This window comes from Spermophilus citellus (genome assembly GCF_964194105.1).
Source record: "Spermophilus citellus genome assembly, contig: SCAFFOLD_409, whole genome shotgun sequence".
NCBI lineage: Eukaryota > Metazoa > Chordata > Mammalia > Rodentia > Sciuridae > Spermophilus > Spermophilus citellus.
Genome location: NW_027672901.1, coordinates 98,981 through 117,589, shown reverse-complemented (window position 1 = coordinate 117,589; position 18,609 = coordinate 98,981). Strand labels below are relative to the sequence as shown.

Genomic DNA, 18,609 nt, shown 5'->3' with positions numbered 1-18,609 from the left:
ATGAAGTCATGAAAGGTGTGAAAATACTTCATGTACAATCAGTGGCTTGAAAAATTGTGCTCTAGATGTGTAATATGAAATGAATTGCATTCTGCCATCATGTATAATAAATAAGAATAAATAATTTAATTTAAAAAAAGAACAAAAAAAAAACACAAAAGGCTCTCTACTTTTTCACTATTTCCCTCCTCAGAAATTAAAGCTGAAGTTCTAAAAGTTGCCAGGCTTTGTCAAAGTCTACTAAGTTACTGTATACAGAATGAACATGAATGAGTTAGACCCGGATTCAAGTCCGATTCATCCATGACCAATATGATTAACTACTCTAGATCTATCTCTGACCCTAAATTGGGAAATGACAACTGTAAGTTTGTTGGGTGGTCATGGGAAGATGCATGTCAAACTTCCTAGTGTGTGGTCTGTACATGATCAGCAGTCAATAATAAGTGAGGAGTTCTGGGCTTCTGCACGCACACATGCTATTTTCCCATCTAATAAATTCTGCCCTTTCTTTTCAGTTCTTCGGATAGTTTAAAAACCCAGTTTCTGCCATTCGGCTTAGTGGCAAGAGTCAAAGGAGAGACTTATTAGCTCCCCAGAGCAAGCGGCTTTACACAGCTACCACAGCAGGTGAAAGACACAGGTTGACAATTTACAAGAAGGAGGGGTTCACTTTAGAAGGCTCATTATCGACAATGGATAGCAAAAACAAAAGAAAAACAATGAGCAATGTCAATGTGGTCTCAAGTGGCTACACAAAGATGACCACATTAACTTCTTCTTGATCTGCACAACAAAGCTTGAAGTATGGGATGGAGATATTTGGAATTAAGTCAACTGAACCTCATTCACCTCTGCCTGTGACCTAGCCAAGTCTGGTTTTCTGTTCCTTTCTTATTTGAGATTATATATGTGAACAACTTAATTACTCTGAAACTGGAAATCTGGGTTCATTAAGGAGGGAGGGGATTATATTTCAGAAAAAATGATGAAGTAAGCCAAGTCCAGGAAAGTGCAAAAAGGGTGGAGATGGAATCCAAAACTAAGGCTGCCTTTATTCATGCATGCATTCAAATGCTTCCTGTGAACTCATGAAGATAAAAAGGTGAGGAGAAATACATGCAGTCTCTACTGCATGATGCTTACCACTTAAGAGAAAGCCAGAAGATAATTATATCAATCAGGATAGATGAGGTTGTACTGAGAGGAACAAACCTGATATCTCAATGATTCAGAATAACAAATTTTTACTTCTCATTCACACTATAGGATCATCAAGGGTAAGCCCAAAACTTCATAGCCTCTCTACTAGAGAAACAGAAAGCTCTGGAGGATCAATTTTCAGCAGTTAAAAATGCTGTGGCTACCCCAGGCATGGTAGGGCACACACTTGTAATGCCAGCTACTTGGGAGGCTGAGGAAGGAGGATCATAAGTTCAAGATCAGCCTGAGCAATTTAGAAAGCCTGTCTCAAAATAAAATAAAATGTGGTTGGCACCTGCCTACTGAATTAACCTCCAATAACCCCCAACTCCCAAAAGTCGCTTAGCTGGAATTGACATACATCATTCTTATTCACAAATCACTGGTGAAGACAAGTATAAAGTCCCACCCAACCATAGAAAAGAAAATGTGATTCTACCACATGCCAGTAAGGGGGAATGCAGAAATATTTGATAGGCAGCATGAACAGCTCCCATACTAATCAAATAATCACCCACCAAGGAACAAGCTGAGATTATAACAATGAAAGAAATGAATAAAGGTCCTAAAGAGGAAGAAGAGTCATGAAGAAGGCTTAGCCTGGAGAATAGAAACTTCAAGAAGGCCATGGAATTGAGTTGTCCTAATAAAGAACAAAAGGACTTCACCTATAAGATTTCAATACATAGAAGGTACAGAGATAAAAACTCAGTGTAATGTTATCGGGCACAACCTTCTAACAACGCTGCCTGGGGAAGCAGTACGTTTCTGGCCTCAAGAATCGTAATATTCAGCAGGAAGAAAACCACGTGATAGAGTCTGAGTGCAGATGCCTCCCAAGGTGTCTGTCCATCATGAGAGCCTGCTACTAATGGAGACCACCACCATGTCCACTCCATGGCCACCCAGGACCATCCAAGCACGTGCCCCATCAATGGTGGCAGTAGGAAGTAAGGAAATTGCTCCGATGTTGAAGGTTCCTCCTCGGTGGTCTGCACAGCATCATTTCTAATCTGCAGCCAGTTACTGCCACATCCTCCAACCAGATTGGTCAATTTTAAAGGAGAGAGCACAGGACTAGAAATGTTACACATGGAGAAAAAAAGAAGGGCTGAATTTAGAGAGTGTGTTCTTGAAGTATGCTCTTCTCACCACGCCCTACTACTCTCTCCAGTACTAAATGGGCTCTTTCAGGAGAATAAACCACTTACTCTCTTTACTACCTTTGGGCCATTAAAACTGCAACATAAAACACTATAGGAAATAGTAAACAGAAGCCTATTTCTATATATAAAAAATGAGACAAATTTCATTTTGGAGTATTTATTGCTAAAGTACATAAAAATTATTCCAGCCATCCCTGGGGAATAAAGTATACAAGGAAAATGAATCAAGGATCACAGGAAGACATGATTACAAAATAACATTAAGAAAACAACATCCAATGCTGTGACACATGGTGTGTGTGTGCATGTGAACTAAGTTGCACACTTAGTTCTTCACTTAGTTCCTGGATGTTCTCAAAGAACATTCCAGAAATGCTTCAATCACAAAGCATCCCTGGAATTCCATTAGACCCCAAAGACAAACTCTGAAAATGTTCCCACATATCCAGATGCATCGTCTCACTTGCTTATTTTAAGCCAAAAGCAGAACATTAACTGTGAGGTCCTACCCCCACGTTTCCAGTACCAGGCTGAGGAGACAGGTGAACTTGATTGACAAAGGCAACACTAACCTTGAAGACAGGAGCTATGACTGTTGTATTGTGTGCAATGTGATATTTGGTTTTTGTACAAAAATCAGGTCAGGCACATCTGGAGACGTGAAGAAAGTAACATGAAAAATTCTGTACCTTCTTTGCAAATAACAAAACCAAGAAACAACTGAAACAGGAAATCCCATGCTCCTTGTGACCCAGCTGCCTGAAAAAAAAATGTCACTCTTCACTTTAAAGGGACCCTGTTATAACTGAGGTCCACACCACACTCTCAGATTTGTCACAGTAGCTCACAGCCAATCCCAATTTATATAAAGATGGCTTCTCCAAAGTACTTTAAATCTACAATAACTTTGACTACCATAGGCTACTCAAAGATCTTAAAATTAATTTACTTGGTAAATTTTCAATCATACACAATAGAGAAGATAGTATAAAGAATCAACATGTGCCCATTACCAGGCTCTAAGGATTCTTTTTGCCAATCTATTCTAGTATCACTTATCTCTCCATTTTTCTATCATACTTTAAAAAAAAATTTTTTATTTGTTCTAATTAATTATACATGACAGCAGAATGCATTTTGATTCATTGTACACAAATGCTGCACAACTTTTCATTTCTCTGGCTGTACATGATATAGAGTGCACCATATGTTCAGTCGATGATATTCATCTCATTCCACCATCTTTCCTATCCCCATGTCCCCTCCCTTTCCCTTCCTCCCCTTGGACCAATCAAAGTTCCTCCATTCTCCCCACATCCTCCCTCCAGACTATGGATCAGCAACCACTTATGAGAGAGAATATTTGGCCTTTGGTTTTGGGGGATTGGCTTATTTCACTTAGCATGATATTCTTGAACTCCATCCATTACCTGCAAATGTGTATATACACTACAGTTTCTTTATGTGTTCATCTATTGAAAAGCATCTAGGTTGCTTCCACAGTTTAGCTATTGTAAATTGTGCTGCTATAAACAATGATGTGGCTGTGTCCCTGTAATATGCTGTTTTTACGTCCTTTGGGTATAGACCAAGGAGTGGGATGCTGAGGGCCATTGCCAAGTAGGAATGACGCATCGAAATTTCCTTGCCAGCGTACCCCATGTTAAATGGACTTGCCTTGGAATTTCACTGTTGACATTGCATGTAAGGTGACCCTGCTCAAGGACGAGGGTGGATCCAGATTTAGGGTTATATCCTGCAGTTTGAGGAAGTATCCCGCTCCTTGGGTTTAAGGCATTCCCGGTTTAAGACAATATGGGTTTTAGGGAAGTTCGATGTTGAAGATTATTGCTGCTGGGAATAGGGCGTTCCTGCTGCTTGAGTTCCCGTTGAGTTCTCGTGAGATTAAAAAAGTATTTGGAAGAAAGTCTCGTGGAGTAGGTGAATTGGGCGGTGGCAGAACTGGGATTTCCCCAGAACGTGTGTAGAGGCCGGTGTGAGTTCAGGAATAAAGAATTGCTGTTTGAATCTACAAAGCTGTGGTGGCTCGTGATTCTGTGCCCAGCCAAGACATTGTCAGTGGGATAGCTGGGTCAAATGGTGGTTCTATTCCAAGTGCTTTCCAGAGTGGTTGCACCAATGGGTTGCAGTGGGATAGCTGGGTCAAATGGTGGTTCTATTCCACTCTGCTTTCCAGAGTGGTTGCACCAATTTTCAATCCCATCAGAAATGTATGAGTGTGCCTTTTCGCCACATCCTCCCCAACACTTATTGTTGTATTCTTGATTCTTGCCATTCTAATTGTAGTGAGATGAAATCTTAAGAGTAATTTTAATTTGCATTTCTCTAATTACTAGAGATGTTATACACTTTTTCATATATTTGTTGATAAATTGTATATCTTCTTCTGAAAAGTGTCTGTTCAGCTCCTTACCCCATTTATTGACTGGATTGATAGGTTTTTTTGGTGTTTTTTGAGTTCTTTATATATCCTGGAGATGAATGCTCTGACATGAGTGTGGCAAAAATTTGTTCCAAAAATGTAGGCGTACCTAGTATAATATTATGTTACAATATAATATAGGGGTGGTAATGTTATCATTATGTTTGAAATGACACTTTTAGGAGCTTGTACTGGTAAAAATATACACTTTGGGGACTAAAAGAAATTTATATTATGTCACTAAAATCAAGAAAATATGAAGTGTATAAAACTTAGGTGATAATCAACTGGTTATTTACAGGAGTAGAAAAGATCATTTTTCAGAATATCATAAAGTAGCATGCTAATTTGATTCTGATTAAATGTAACAGTTACTCATGACTTTGTACCTTCATTTTGGAAAAAAAAAGTTGTGATTTATGTAAGCGTAAAATTTGTTGTTGTTGCTTGAAAGTAATATCACAATATAGTGTGGCCAAGAAGCTGAAAGGAACTTCCAAGGAGTTAAACCAGTTGATATCAACCTAGGCCTAATTTCTATTGAATAAATTCAGAGTATTTTCAGAAACTACTCAGAATTAAGAGACCACATTGATTTTTAGCTAAAACCTACCAGATATTTATAATATTCTTAAAACAATGTTAATTATTTTGAATCATCGGTTCCCTCTTGATTACTGTTACTCAAACATACTTGACCCAGCATAAAAAATAAACTTATATTAGGATCCAGATACACACATACACACACATACACACATGTAAAATCACACAACTAACAAGCTAAAGATTTATAGCAGAATACTTATAGTACTTGAAATATGTCAATATGTCTATTCTGTTGATTTTATTTCATTTATGTACCAGAGACCTGTGATTTGAAAAATATAACACTTCCTTTTAAGAGAATTATAAATTTGGAAACTCCAAAGGACTGCTGATATTTGAGAACAAAGGGTTAAATATTTATATTATAGATTTTTATTTAAAAAAGAACTGTTTCATTAGTATGAGACAAGAGTCAATTCTTTACAAGATTTCTGAGAGCAAACAAACACTCATGAAATATGTAGAAACAAAGTAATTGATCAAATATTCTTCCCTTAGTTACCAGGAAAAGTCAAAACTGGTCAAATTACAGCAAATGTTTAGGTCATCCCCACTCATAAATAACATTTTTTTAGGTAGACATTTCTATCTTTGAATGTTTGAATTTATAAACTTGAAATAAAACTTGCTGATGTTGTGGTTAAATTATTTAATTATGCTCACTGGCAAAACGTTGGCTTCATCTAACTTGTTGATTTTTCCTAACTGGAAGAACATAGAACCCAAGCCCAGGATCACAAATATTTAATAGTTTACTCTAGCATCTTTTGTAAACCTTCTAAATCTCAATTTCCTCATTTTAAAAATGGACTAATGATTAAACAAAATTATGAGAGCAAAGAATGTAGCATAATTATTAGCAAGTATGTAAATGATAGTAAATATTATTATTGTTAAAAAAAGTTTCAGCTGAACTTTGGTGATTTCATTAAACCACTTTTAAAAAAATAAACAATTATAGCCCCTAGATTTCATCTGAATTTCTGTTTTTTTTTAATCTCAGATATGGATTATAAGTAAACTACTGGTATATCACCTTTTATGATCCAGTCTTCTGTACCTCTAATAGCCATTTTTTTTAAGGAAGGAGAAATAAAAAATTTGAATGGTGAGGATAAGTCCTTAAGTTAAAACACACACATGCTGAGAACACACTTATCTACTGTTGTGATAATATGTATCTGTCATTCTTCTAATTCTAACATATTAATGTTAAATAAATGTCACATTTAAATTTTATTTATTCTTTGGGTTGGCAGATTCTAGTCCCATATGCTTTTTTTCCATTCTTTTTCACTATTGCATATTAGGAAGAGCTGTTCTAATATGCAAAACTGACATCTTGTACTTTTTGTATTCAAAAGATCACATTTTTATATCAGAATAGGTAATGCTTTAATGAAATATTAACTTATACATTTACTTTTTTTAATAAATCTATTGATTAAATTTATTCTAAAAATACTAAACAAATTACCAACATTTGTGGATTAAGTGGATATTTGCTTTTGTGGGACCATTTGGAATGTGACTTGAGTGGTGCCATTTCTGGTTTGCTTAGGTGGACTTTTAAATCATATACATGCACTACTAGAAGTCTAGAAATGGATGTAATATAACATTGGATAAATACTCTTGACAAATTCCAAATTTTTTCCAATATTTATATATGTATATTTTTATATTTAATTTAACTGTATATTTTAAATTTATTTGTGAACATTTCAAAAGTACACAAAAAGATATAAAATAATTGGTTTAAATATTTTAAAACTTACCAAAGTCTTTTTATTGCCATGTTTCATTTTGTTCTAGTAGAATTCAATTGATTTACTTAAAAGGAAAAGACTGAAACATTTAAAAAGCTTTGGGAGAAAAAATAATTATCTTAAAAAACTGCATTTGAAACAGTGTCAGTAAGTCCCCAACATGCAGAAATAATTTTCCCTTTAACTAAATATGAAAACTAGGGGCATATTTCTCATTGGTACACTGCATTTCATAGGGAAAAATTCACATTTGTTCATATAACTGGAATCTGCAAATTAAAATATTTAAAATGTATGGTAGAAATTTTGAAATTTCATATAGTGAACTTCTGAGAATATTTTAAAGTATTGTCTCAAAATCTAAGGTAAAGGGCTGGGATCGTAGCCCAGTAGTGGAGAGCTTACCTCTCTCATATGAGGCAATGGAGTTTGATCCTCAGCACCACATAAAAGTAAATAAACAAAATAAAGATATTGTATCCATATAAACTAAAAACAATAGAAAATCTAAGGTAAAATACACAATCATTTCAACTTACTGTTGATTTTTTTAAAAAATTAAATTACTAACAAAGAAAACTTCATTTTAGAACATTTAAAAAAGCAATATTTTATCATTTTATTTAATAGTCATAAGTTTTTAATAGTCATGAATCACTCAGCTCAATAAATTGAAAAATAAAATATGGAAACCAAAAACTTTGCTCTTTACCATGGAATTGTGCTGTGACAAACTTGGATATGCAAGTATCACTCCACATCCTGAGGAATCCTAGAATTCCTGCTAGTTTTAATTATTTTTGTATAAATATCTAAGAGTTGTAGACCTGGGTACATAAACTTTTCCTTTTCTCCCTGTGTCCAGCATTTGTTATTACTTGTATTCTTGATGATTGCCATTTTAACTGAATAAATTTCAGCGTAGTTTTTATTTGTATTTCCCTGAATGCTAAAGATGTTGAACTTTTGTTTCATCACATATTTGTTTACATTTGTATTTCTTCTTTTGAGAAATATCTGTTCCATTTATTTACCCATTTATTGATTGATTCATTTACTTATTTGTTGTTGTTTCTGAGTTCTTTGTATATGTCCTCATGTGTAAGTGCTCTGGCTAAAATTTCAAGTACAATATTAAATATGATGATGGGTTGGGCATCCTTTGTTTCTTTCTGATTTTAGAGGAAATTCATTTCAGCCTTTGCTTATTCAGTATGATGTTTGCTTTAGTTTGTTCAAACACATCCTATATGGTGATGAAATGAGTTCCTTCTATCCCTAGTTTCTTCATGGATTTTATCATGTTAGTTGAATATTGTCCAGGGCTTTTTATACATCTATTGAGTTGCTTATGTGATTTTTGTCTTAATTTATGTAGTGAATTACATTTATTAATTTACATAGGTTGAGCCACCATTGAACTCCTGAAATACAGCCAACTTGTGAGGCTGGGGCTGGGGCTTAGCGGTAGAGCACGAGTGAGGTACTGTGTTCAAGCCTCAGCACCACATAAAAATAAGTAAATAAAGATATTGTGTCCATCTACAACTAAAACATTTCTTTTTAAAAAGCCCACTTGATCATAGTACACAGTCTTCTTAATGTGGTTTTGCATACAATTTCCTAATATATTATTAAGAATTTTTTGCCTCTAGGTTCATCATGGATATTGGTTTGCAGTCTTCTTTCATGGATATGTTCTTTTCTTGTTTTTGAATCAGGTTGATGGTTTCACAGAATGAATTTGTAAGCATTTCCTCCTTTTTATTTTAAGGAATAATTTGAGGAGCTTTTGCATTGGTTATTCTTTAAATGTCTTGTAGAATTTAGTTGCTTAACCATCCAGGACTAGGATTTTCTTTATTTGAATTTTTTTTCATAACTGTTTCAATTCACTGCAATTATTGTTGTGCTTAGGTTTTCTATGTCCTCTTGGTTAGATTTTGGCAGGTTGTATACATCTAGAAATTATTCCATTTATTTTGTTTTCCAATTTATTGTAACATGTTTTTAAATTAGTTCTTAATGATTCTCTAGATTTCGGTAATGTCTAAAAATAAAAATGCTTCCTTTTTATCTCTAATTTTATTTATTTAGTTCTTCTTCTTTTCTCTGGTTATATATTCTTGCCACTATACAATGAACATCAAGATACTATGAATTGGATCTTCATTATCAACATATAATTACTTTTTTATCTACATTATCACTCACAATGTGCAAATATAAAAAATACATCCCATCTGTTTCCTTGCCTCTCATTCACTGTCATAGAAGAGGTGTTGACACCACAATCAATTTCAAAATTAATGTGTATACAACAATTATGTTTTTTTTTCCTGTCTTCCTAGTATTCAGTTTTATTGAATTTTGTGTCATATTCATTTTCTGCTGTGTTTATAGAATTTCATCACTTATTAATAAATTCTTATTTCATGAGCATTTATTAAAATATTCTGATTTTTATAAATTAAATTAAATAAATATTTCTCTTCTTTATTTTAAAAACAAATGAGTCAATTTAAACTTATTAAATAATATCTTCCTACTTAAGGACACACTATCAACAATTTTCCATTGATTCATATTTAGAATTTCAAGTATATATGAATTAAAAAATACTATATTACCAAAATGATAACAATTATTTTGCATTTATCTCACAATGTTTTTTAATCATTTAATCATTTTATGTCTAAATATAAATTATCAAAATTTAATTATGAAATAATATTTATACTAGGAGTATTTTATTCATAAAAACACATCAAAATAGCATATGGTAATTCTACCATTAATGGGCATACTGATATTATATGCTACTCCAATAATATTTTTTCTCACCATTATAAAATAAGTTTTCTGCCAATTTTTTCAAGCTTGTATTTTTATGATATATTTTCTATTTTTTCATTCAAATATTAGAAATATACACACATGCAAACACATAAATATAAATCAAAATTAAAGTCAATTTTCCCTAAACTCATAATTCGCATTTCTAAACACTAAATCATCCTGTTGGTTCAAAACTAGTAGCATTTTTACCATTGCATTTTAGGGCAAATTCAACTACAGCTGAGTGCTCCTATGTGCAAATCAATTCCTAAAATTGCTAGACATTTCACATCTAAAAATGGATGATGGCTTTACAGTATGATTGTAAGACACCTTTAACCATTCCAAATTATTTAAATATTTATTTTCATAAAGTTAAGCAGCAAAAATTGTTGTCTATGCTGATTCAACTAATGTTATTAATTAAATAAAAGTAGAAATGACATCAAATAAGGTACAGTTTTCACTTTCTTTTAAACTGATGCGTGAAAATTTAAATACATACATGAAGAAGATAAAAGTTATGTTTTAGATTCTTGAAATAAGACTTCTGACATTCTCCAGGGCTGCTGCTGATACTACTAGCTCTTTTTATAAACTCACTTCAAATTGTTGGGCATTCCATCTCAATCACTAAAATAAATGAAATACTGTCTGACACTAATTATCAGTAATGATTAACATTAGTTCTGATTTACTATCTAATGAGTCTGTACTTTTTCCTTAATATCCAAGAAAAGTTTCCCATTTTCTAAAACAATTTTACTCTTTCTGTTCTCATTTTCCTTTGCCTACTGTCATTGCTATAGCTTCACAGTGCTTGCAGTTTTTTTTCTGTTCTTAGTGTCTCACATTTTACAACTTCTTCCTTTGTGTTCTACATCAGAAGCTAGTTTTTTTTTTTGTTGTTGTTGTTGTTGTTGTTTTGTTTTGTTTTGTTTTTTAGCAATTAGCACCACTTCCCAAATCTTTAACTCCTGGCTTCATAAGGCAAAACTCATTCATCTAGTGCTTATTACTAAAGTGATTGAAATTCCTGCCCAAGTTGTCATTGCTAAATTAAGAACCAAAGACCAGACTAGTTATTGACCATTTTCTTCATGCTCATGTGTTTGAGCTTAAGTAAACTTTCTGAGTTATTTTCAGGAATCTGAAGAGTGTCATCATTGTTTAATTGCCCCAGTTATTGTTGACACTTTCCTGAATTCTACAATTTGCCCCCGCCCCCTCCTTCGCCTGCTTGACCTTGTGGGGGTACTCAAAGCCCGACCGGGCGGCACCCTGGCGTCCGGACGCAGAGTTTCGTGGCCTCCCGCGGTCCGGGAGGAAACGGCTCCCGCCTCGACCTCCCTTGCTGCCTCCTCCGCTACTAGGGTCGCAGAGGAAATTAAGGTCCGAGGGTTAGGAGAGACGTTATATCCGCTTTCCAGACCCCAAGCCCCTGATACAGGCTCTTAGATGTGAGAAAGGACCCCAGCCCCCGGTTCCCCCTCCGCCTCCGCCTGCGCGGCTCTCGCTCGGAGGGGGGCGTGTGTTTGTGTCTATGAGAGAGGGCACTGAGGGTCTTCTTGGGTCCCCAGGGTAGGGCAGAAACGCAGACCTCTCAGCCCCCTCCGCAACACTTATGCCTTGAGGCTCCTCTGGGGCGGGAGTGCGCGCCCCCTGCCCACCCACACGCCTTCATGTTTTTCAACTCCCTGGGAGTTGCCGCTAAGGAATCTTCGCCCCAGACCCGGCGGAATGGGACGTGATGGGACCTCGGGGAAGGAAGGCGTGCTAAAGGAGGAGTGGGTTAAGGCTGCTCTCCAGCCCGGGTCTGTGCGCGCCAAGAAACTTGGAAGCCTAAAATTAAAGTGGAAAGGGTAAGGTGCCTAGCAGACCCAAGTCTGAGGTGTCAGGCTGGAGTCTCCCTCCGGGTCGCCCGGGAGTGACCAAGCAGGAGCTGCGGCGGCCAGGCGGAGAGACCAGTGCTCAGAGCCACAGCCTCCGACAAGCCCTCCCGGCCACCTAGCTTCCCGGCGACTCTCAGCTCCGCCGCCCCCTCCAGAGGCCGGAGGCGTTCTCTGCCTCGTCTAGCCATCAGGGGAGAGGGTTCCAGGCCAGAGCTCGAGCCCCCAGCCTCCCGGGGAGGGGGCGGGGGGCGTGCTAGTTCCTCGAGGCAGCGGCGCACTGCTCCAAACCGGCGAGGCGACCGCGGAGGGCCGGGCGGCCTCTCCCTGCGGGGGACGGGGACCCGGGAGTGTTCGGCGCCCAGCCCAGCGGCTTCTCGCGGAGAGGGCGCAAGGCCGACCCAAAGTTCAGAGCGGCTTATCCGTGCCGCCCGTCCGACCGAGTGGAAAGCAAGACAAGGAGGGAACGAGCGAGGGCGTTCGCGTGTGTGTTTGTGATGGTGGGGGGCACGAGGATAGCCCTGTATTTGAACTGGGGTGGGGGCAACCTCCCGGGGCTCTCCACCGCCAAAGCCGGGTCTGTGGGTGAGGGCTGTGAGGAGGAGATTGGGGGCTTCTCTGCCTTCCTCTGGCTCAGTGCGGGGCGGGGGGGGGGGATGTGTCGGCCCATGTAATGTATGCAGGGGGCTCTGAGTGATTAGGAAAGGAGGGCCACCCTTGGGGTGTCTCTTCCGAGAATCCCCGATCCTTGTGTGGCTGCGGGGGCCAGATAGGGCTCCCTTAGACCCCTGCTAGCGTCAGTGTGTGAGGGGCACCACGGGAACGCCTTCCCCAGCCTTCCCAGGGTCTGTGCATGTGATGGGGAGGGGGTGCTTTCCCCAGCTCAGCCTGCCAGTCTGGCCGGGCTGTATGTGTGGATGGGGGGGGGGGGGTTGTTAAGCAGCACGGAGGAGCCTCTCCCACGTCCAGGGTCGCCCCCTCCTCAGCCTGCCCAATGCGGGCGCGCAGGGACCTGCCAGATTCTGTCGCCGCCGCTGGAGGAGGCAGGAGATGGGGGGAGGGGGGTCCAAACTCCCGAGATCCGAGCGCAAACCAGGGATCTACGAAGCCCCAAACCGCGAAGTTGGGAAGTCCGGGCGCCCCCCTCTCTCGATCCCCTCCCACCAGCGCTGCGCCCCCTCCCGCCGCACCCCCAGCCCCCCGCCAAAGCCTTCCTTACCTTCCCCAGCAGCAGCGTCCCCGCCGGTGAGGACTTGATCCGGCGAGTTGCAAATCCCTGGGAGCGCTCCGCGGCCGAGCCCGGCGCCCTACCGAGCGGGGGCTCCTACCGCCGCTGCCGCCCCCGGCCCGCTCCAGGCCTCGCCGAGACGCCCCCTGGAGCGCACCCGCGGGCGCACGCAGGCCCCTCCCCGTTCCCCCGCCTGCCAGAGCCCCCGGGGCGCCGAGAGGGTCCGGATGCCCGCTCTGCGGGCGATGCGGGGCGCGCGGGCCCGGGCCGGGCCAGGACGCGGCGCGGCAGCCTGTGCCGCCGGCTCGCCCGCTCCGCTCGCTCGGCCGGGGCCGCCGCCAACGCCGCGCCCGCCGCCGCCGCCTGCGCCCGCCGCTCCCTCTCCGGCCGCGCCGCCGCTCCGCTCCTCTCGCCTGCCCCGCTCTTCTCGCCTTTTTTCCCCTTCCTGGGGGGGGGGGGAAGCCGAGCCGAGCCGGGGGCGGGGCGGCGCGGGGAGGAGGAGGAGGAGGCCGAGGACCGGGAGAAGGAGGAGGAGAGAGGCGAGAGCTGCTCCCCCGCCCGGCTGCCGGCGCTCCCCAATCTCTCGCTCTCTGAAACTGGATCCCGAATCGGGAGCCAGAGACTGCATTACGGATTACATCAGGCTATACAGAGCTTCCAGATCACACATTAGAGGGGGAGCGCGAGCGGGGGGCGGGGTGTGGGGGAGGGGAGCAGGGTAACGGGTGTGGGGGGTGAAATGCACACAGGCGCGCACACCTAGGAAGGCGGGCTCCTGCCCCATGCAGCAGGAATGCCAGGAGTTGGGTCTCAGCCCTCGGCCTCTTCCAGGAGCAGGAGTGGCTGCCGTCTGAACGGATGGATGGATGATGGGTGATGGATGGACAGACGGAAGAATGGAGAGAAGGAAGTTAGGGGTTGTGCACAAACAATATAGGTGCGTGGGTGGAGGGATGGAGAAAGGGTGAATAAGAGGATGGATGGATGGATGGATGGAATGGATGGATGAATGGACGGTGGGACCCGCGACTGGGGAATCCTGTGGAATTACGGATGGAAGGGTGGAAGGTGGATAGAAGGGAGGACAGAATGCATGGGGCAGGGAGGGGGTTGGAACCGGATTGGGGATAAATGGCTGGGCTGCATAGACGGGTAGTGTCGGTGGACCCATGATGTATGAATAGGTGGAGGAGTGATGGGCAGGGGAGAGTCAGAGGCACAGGCTCAGGACCTGTGGAGAGGAGCAGGTGGGGGAGGCCCCTTGGACTGCTTAGGCTGGGGGGATCCCATCACCCTTCAGGGGGACTCCTGCCCCTGAAGGAGTGCTCAGAGCTGTGAGGGGGCTGGGGACAGAGCCAGAAGGAGGTAGAGTTGGAAGTAAGTGGCCCCGTGTGGCTGTCCCCAGGCACTCCCTCCCTTTCTTTGACTTGGTAACAGTGGGGACATCCCAGATTTTGTTTCTCTCAGCTGATGGAGTTAAGTGCCTTTAGCTATTTTTTCTCCCATTTTAAGCCATCCCTGGTCCCTCTCCGGCTTCTGAGACCTTTGACCCTCCACCCTCAGGGGGCCCCTCTAGAATGAAAACCTGAGTCTTGAAGCAAGAGCTTCAGGGAAGTTGCTTCAAGGTGTTTCTCACCAGAATGCTTCTGCCCCAAGGTCCTTGCTCCCGCCTCACTCTGGATGCAGACCCAGTGTCCAGTATTTTCCACACTTACCCTCTTAGCAGGCCACCTGTGCATTGCTGCCCAAATCCAACATCTGACTCAGCTGCTTGCATCTCTCAGCTTCCCTTAGGGTACCACCCCTGTGGCACCAATACACACAACCACCATCACCACTTTCAACCTGAGTTTTGGCATCCACTCCACACTGTCATCCCATGGCCACTAACCTCCAACTAACCCTCTCCAGCAGCCTCACAGCCAGCATCGTCCTCCACTGATCTCCAGAAGAGGAGGGCAACACACATCAACTGGGCACCCTGGCAGATTGCACATCTCACCCCACAGCTCTGTCCACACCAGTTTCCCCTGTAAGGCCAACCAGAGTCCTGAGCTCCAAGGGTGTCCTGAGGGACTGGTCAGAGGGCCACAGAGATCCAAACCAGGTGGCAGTCAGGGAAGGGCAGGGAGGGCCCCCGTCCCAGTCCAAGCCCTTGGGCAGCACCACACTTGCCTCCTCTTCCAGGAAAAGGGCCTTCTTCCCCAGTATCTGACAATGACAGAAAGAGGCAGTGTCCTGGCTGAGCTGCCCTTGTCTCCTTCTCCTTGCTGCAGTAGCAGCCAGTGGCCACCAGAGGGCATCTGACATCAGGCCAAGAGGCAGCAGGAGCAGGGCTCTGAGTCAGGATCTCAGAAAGGCCCTTCCCTGGCTGGTGGGGGAGGGCAGCAGCCGTCCCTGGGCAGGCTTTGGCATCTGGCTTGAGACTGGGACCCCCACACACTGGGTCATCCAGGGCAGGGCAGTCTCCCTCCCACACTGGGGCTTCTGGGAGGCACATCATTCCTTTCCATGTGGGGACTCCTTGCTTGCTCCCCCTGACTTGCCCCCCCCCCAGTCTCTGATCCAGAGTCCAGATGTTCCACTTCCCAGAGGTGGAGCAGACTGCAGCTGGTCTACCCCACACTCCTCCCCAAGGAAGGGGTGCCTCAGCTTGGCCCTGAGCACCAGCGGCAGGACCTGCCCTCACCGGTGAGGGCCCAGGAGCCGGTGGCACAGCCATCCTACGCGTAGGCACCAGAATCCCTGCCTGCCCCCCTCCTGCCCATTTACTGTGGGACCCCAGTCCTGAAAGGGCCCCTACCCACCCGAGGGTTCCTAAATGCAAGGGGTGGACGACCAGACTGGGAGTCAGCGAGCTTGGCTCTAACCATGCTCCCCTAGGACCTTACAAAACCCTCCTCCCTAAGAATGAGAGAGTCCTAAGTGAAGATGGTTGGAAATACATGGGGCTCTGAGGCCTGCCTCCCAGTGCTCCCCTCATGCTTCTCTGATCCCCATCCTTTGAGGCTACCTTAGAGTCTACACAGTCTTGGGACCAGAGGCCTGTGTATAAAGCTGCCATAGGATTAGGGTTCAGTGTGTGACCAGGACTAAGGTTCCAACGTGAACCAGGATCTGGGTGCAGTACTCAATGTGTTAAGCCAGGATCAGGGCTCAGCTTGTGGCCAGTCAGGAGTCACTGCTGAGTCTATGGCTATGGCTCCAGTTTCATTGCTGGCCACAGATAGTGCTTAGAAGGTGCTAAGTGCTGTGCTCCCTCTGGGCTGTGTGCGGAAGCTCCAGGACTTGGTGTCCAGCTGATGAGACCATCAATCCTAAGCACCCAAGGGCTTCTCCAGGGGCAACCGGGACGCAGGAAGGAAACTGACTTGGGTGTGGGATGGTCCTGATAGAGCAGGGCGTCTGGCCTTCGTAGCCAGGGTCCTGCCCTGCTTGCTGGGTACTGGAGCCCCACTTCCTGCCTGGGGCAGCTGGGTCTCCGGCTGCTGTCCCTGTGGGTCAGTTCTAACCCGAGTTAGATGGCGTCTCGCGGCTCCCCCCAGTGCCCCAGGTGCAGCCTGCCAGAACACCCACCCCGTCCCTGTCCTGTAGGAGACCCAGTGCAGGGGCCCTCGCTGTCCTCCCCTGTGGTGGATGTACCAGAGCAGCCTCCGTTTCCCACAGTGAGGTGGGGTGCGCTGGCCGCGGTGCAGCTCACCCCCCTTGGGGGTCTGAGGGCTGAACTTCATGTGACGTCCCGTCCAGCCTGGGGTCTAGCCAGTGCTGGGGGAGGCTGCTTTCTCTTCCTGGCTGTCTGCTTCCTGTGTCCAGTCTGCCCTTGGCCACCTGCCCGTGGCTCCTCCCACTTGGACCGTGGTTGGTATGGTTGGTGGGGTGGGGGTCCCAAGCTGGGCGTGGCCCGGGCCCCGGAGGCCAGGTGCGATTCAGCTCACCCCTTGCATTTCACGAGAATGTCCCCAGGGAGGGCAGGTGGGCAACCTTGGGGAGGCTGCGGTGTGTGGGGCACCACGAGGGTCTCTTTCAGTTGGGGGGTGCGGCCATTCGGCACTGCTGTGGGGGTAGCTGATGGATGCAGGGCCTGATGGACAGCCATCCCAGGGGAGAGGGGACTTTGCTGGGTCCCCTCCCTGCACACCATACTGGGCCTCAGGAGGGCTTGCAGTCTGTGCTGCGCAGTCGGGGACGGCAGAGAGAGGGCTGCAGGACTTCCCTGCCCGGGCCTGGAGCTCCGCCCCTCCCACCCGTGTACCCTCTCTGCTGCCATCTGACTCACTCCCGTGTGGAAACAAAAGCCAGGCCAGGGCCATTCCACAGGACGCGCCTCCCTCCTGGCTCCCAAGTTGGGAGTCCAAGCGCACACAGGGTCAGGGTCTCCTCAGCTCCAGGTCCTCCCGTGGCCTTTCCTCCCCTGCCTCCTAGAGGCCCAGCCGTCCTGTCTGGGCACACGCCACCCAGGCCCTCCTGCAACCTGCTGAAGGGCCCAGTCCCCGAACGCAGCTGGCACGGCTGGCTCTTCCCCTGGAGTGTGGGGGAGTCTGGTCAGCACCTGCAGACTGACCAGAGCCCAGGTCACGGCATCTGCACAGTGAGCCCTGAGGACATGGGGCCCAGGGAAGGAGGACAGCACAAAAGGCTGGCCCTGTGTGACCCAGAGAGCCACAGCCCCAGGGAGATGAGGAGCAGGGTGTCCAGGCAGGCAGCATGGCCGTGAGTGCCCGGGGGCAGGTTTCTGTCCAGGTGAAGAACGTGCTGGAAGGACCTCGCATGGCTCAGTACTGGGAGGGAATGGACCCCACGTCCTGAACCCTGTACTTTAAAATAGAAAGGCAGCCTTGTGTCACATCAAACACTGTGACATTAAACAGGTAGCACTGACTTGAGGTAGAAGCCGGTTCTAAAGGCGCCCTGAGGGCACTGGTGCTCAGGCCCCTAGGTCTGAGCAGCCCCGTCCCCGGGCTGGGACCAGTCACCAGGGAGGAAGTGTCCCCCAGGGAGGAAGAGAGAGGGTGGGCGCAGCCTGCCGTGAGGACAATCGGGACCTGGGAGGCGTCAGTAACCTGGGCACATGGGCCCAAGTGACCACCGGTGACTTCAGTACCGGGGGTGGAAGTGGCTTCAGTACCGTGGCTCCCAGGAGGGCCGTTCTTCAGGACCTCAGTGGCCCCTCCTCTGCAGAGTCTGCCCTGAGCACCCTGGGGCTGCAGCTGCCCTGCTGCCCAGCCTGGCAGGGCCTCTCACCTGCTCCAGACCGCTCCTGTGAGCGGGGAGACCTTCCCTGTGTCACTGGGGCTCAGGTGCCAGACACCAAACTGGCCTCAGGGGTCTCTTGGTAGACTGAGTGGGTAGGTGAGAGCAGCACGTGGGGATCGTGGGCCGCAGAGCTGCTGAGTGATCATGCCAGAGCTGTGCCAGGCCACAGCTGGCTCCTGTCTCCCTCCTGCCAGGTCAGGGTCAGCGTGGG

General features: G+C 45.4%; 1 protein-coding gene across 1 annotated transcript in view; it reads left to right on the top strand.

The window, feature by feature from the left end:
• The window catches only part of LOC308640410 (uncharacterized protein), a gene marked incomplete at its 3' end in the record, with an annotated part of 44,901 nt that extends 29,023 nt beyond the window's left edge, over positions 1-15,878 (top strand). The window contains exons 6-7 of the mRNA XM_081312334.1: positions 13,114-13,653; positions 15,738-15,878. Of these exons, the coding sequence (XP_081168460.1) occupies positions 13,114-13,653; positions 15,738-15,878 (681 nt within the window). The remainder of the gene's footprint in view (positions 1-13,113; positions 13,654-15,737) is intronic.
• Positions 15,879-18,609: the final 2,731 nt, after the last annotated feature.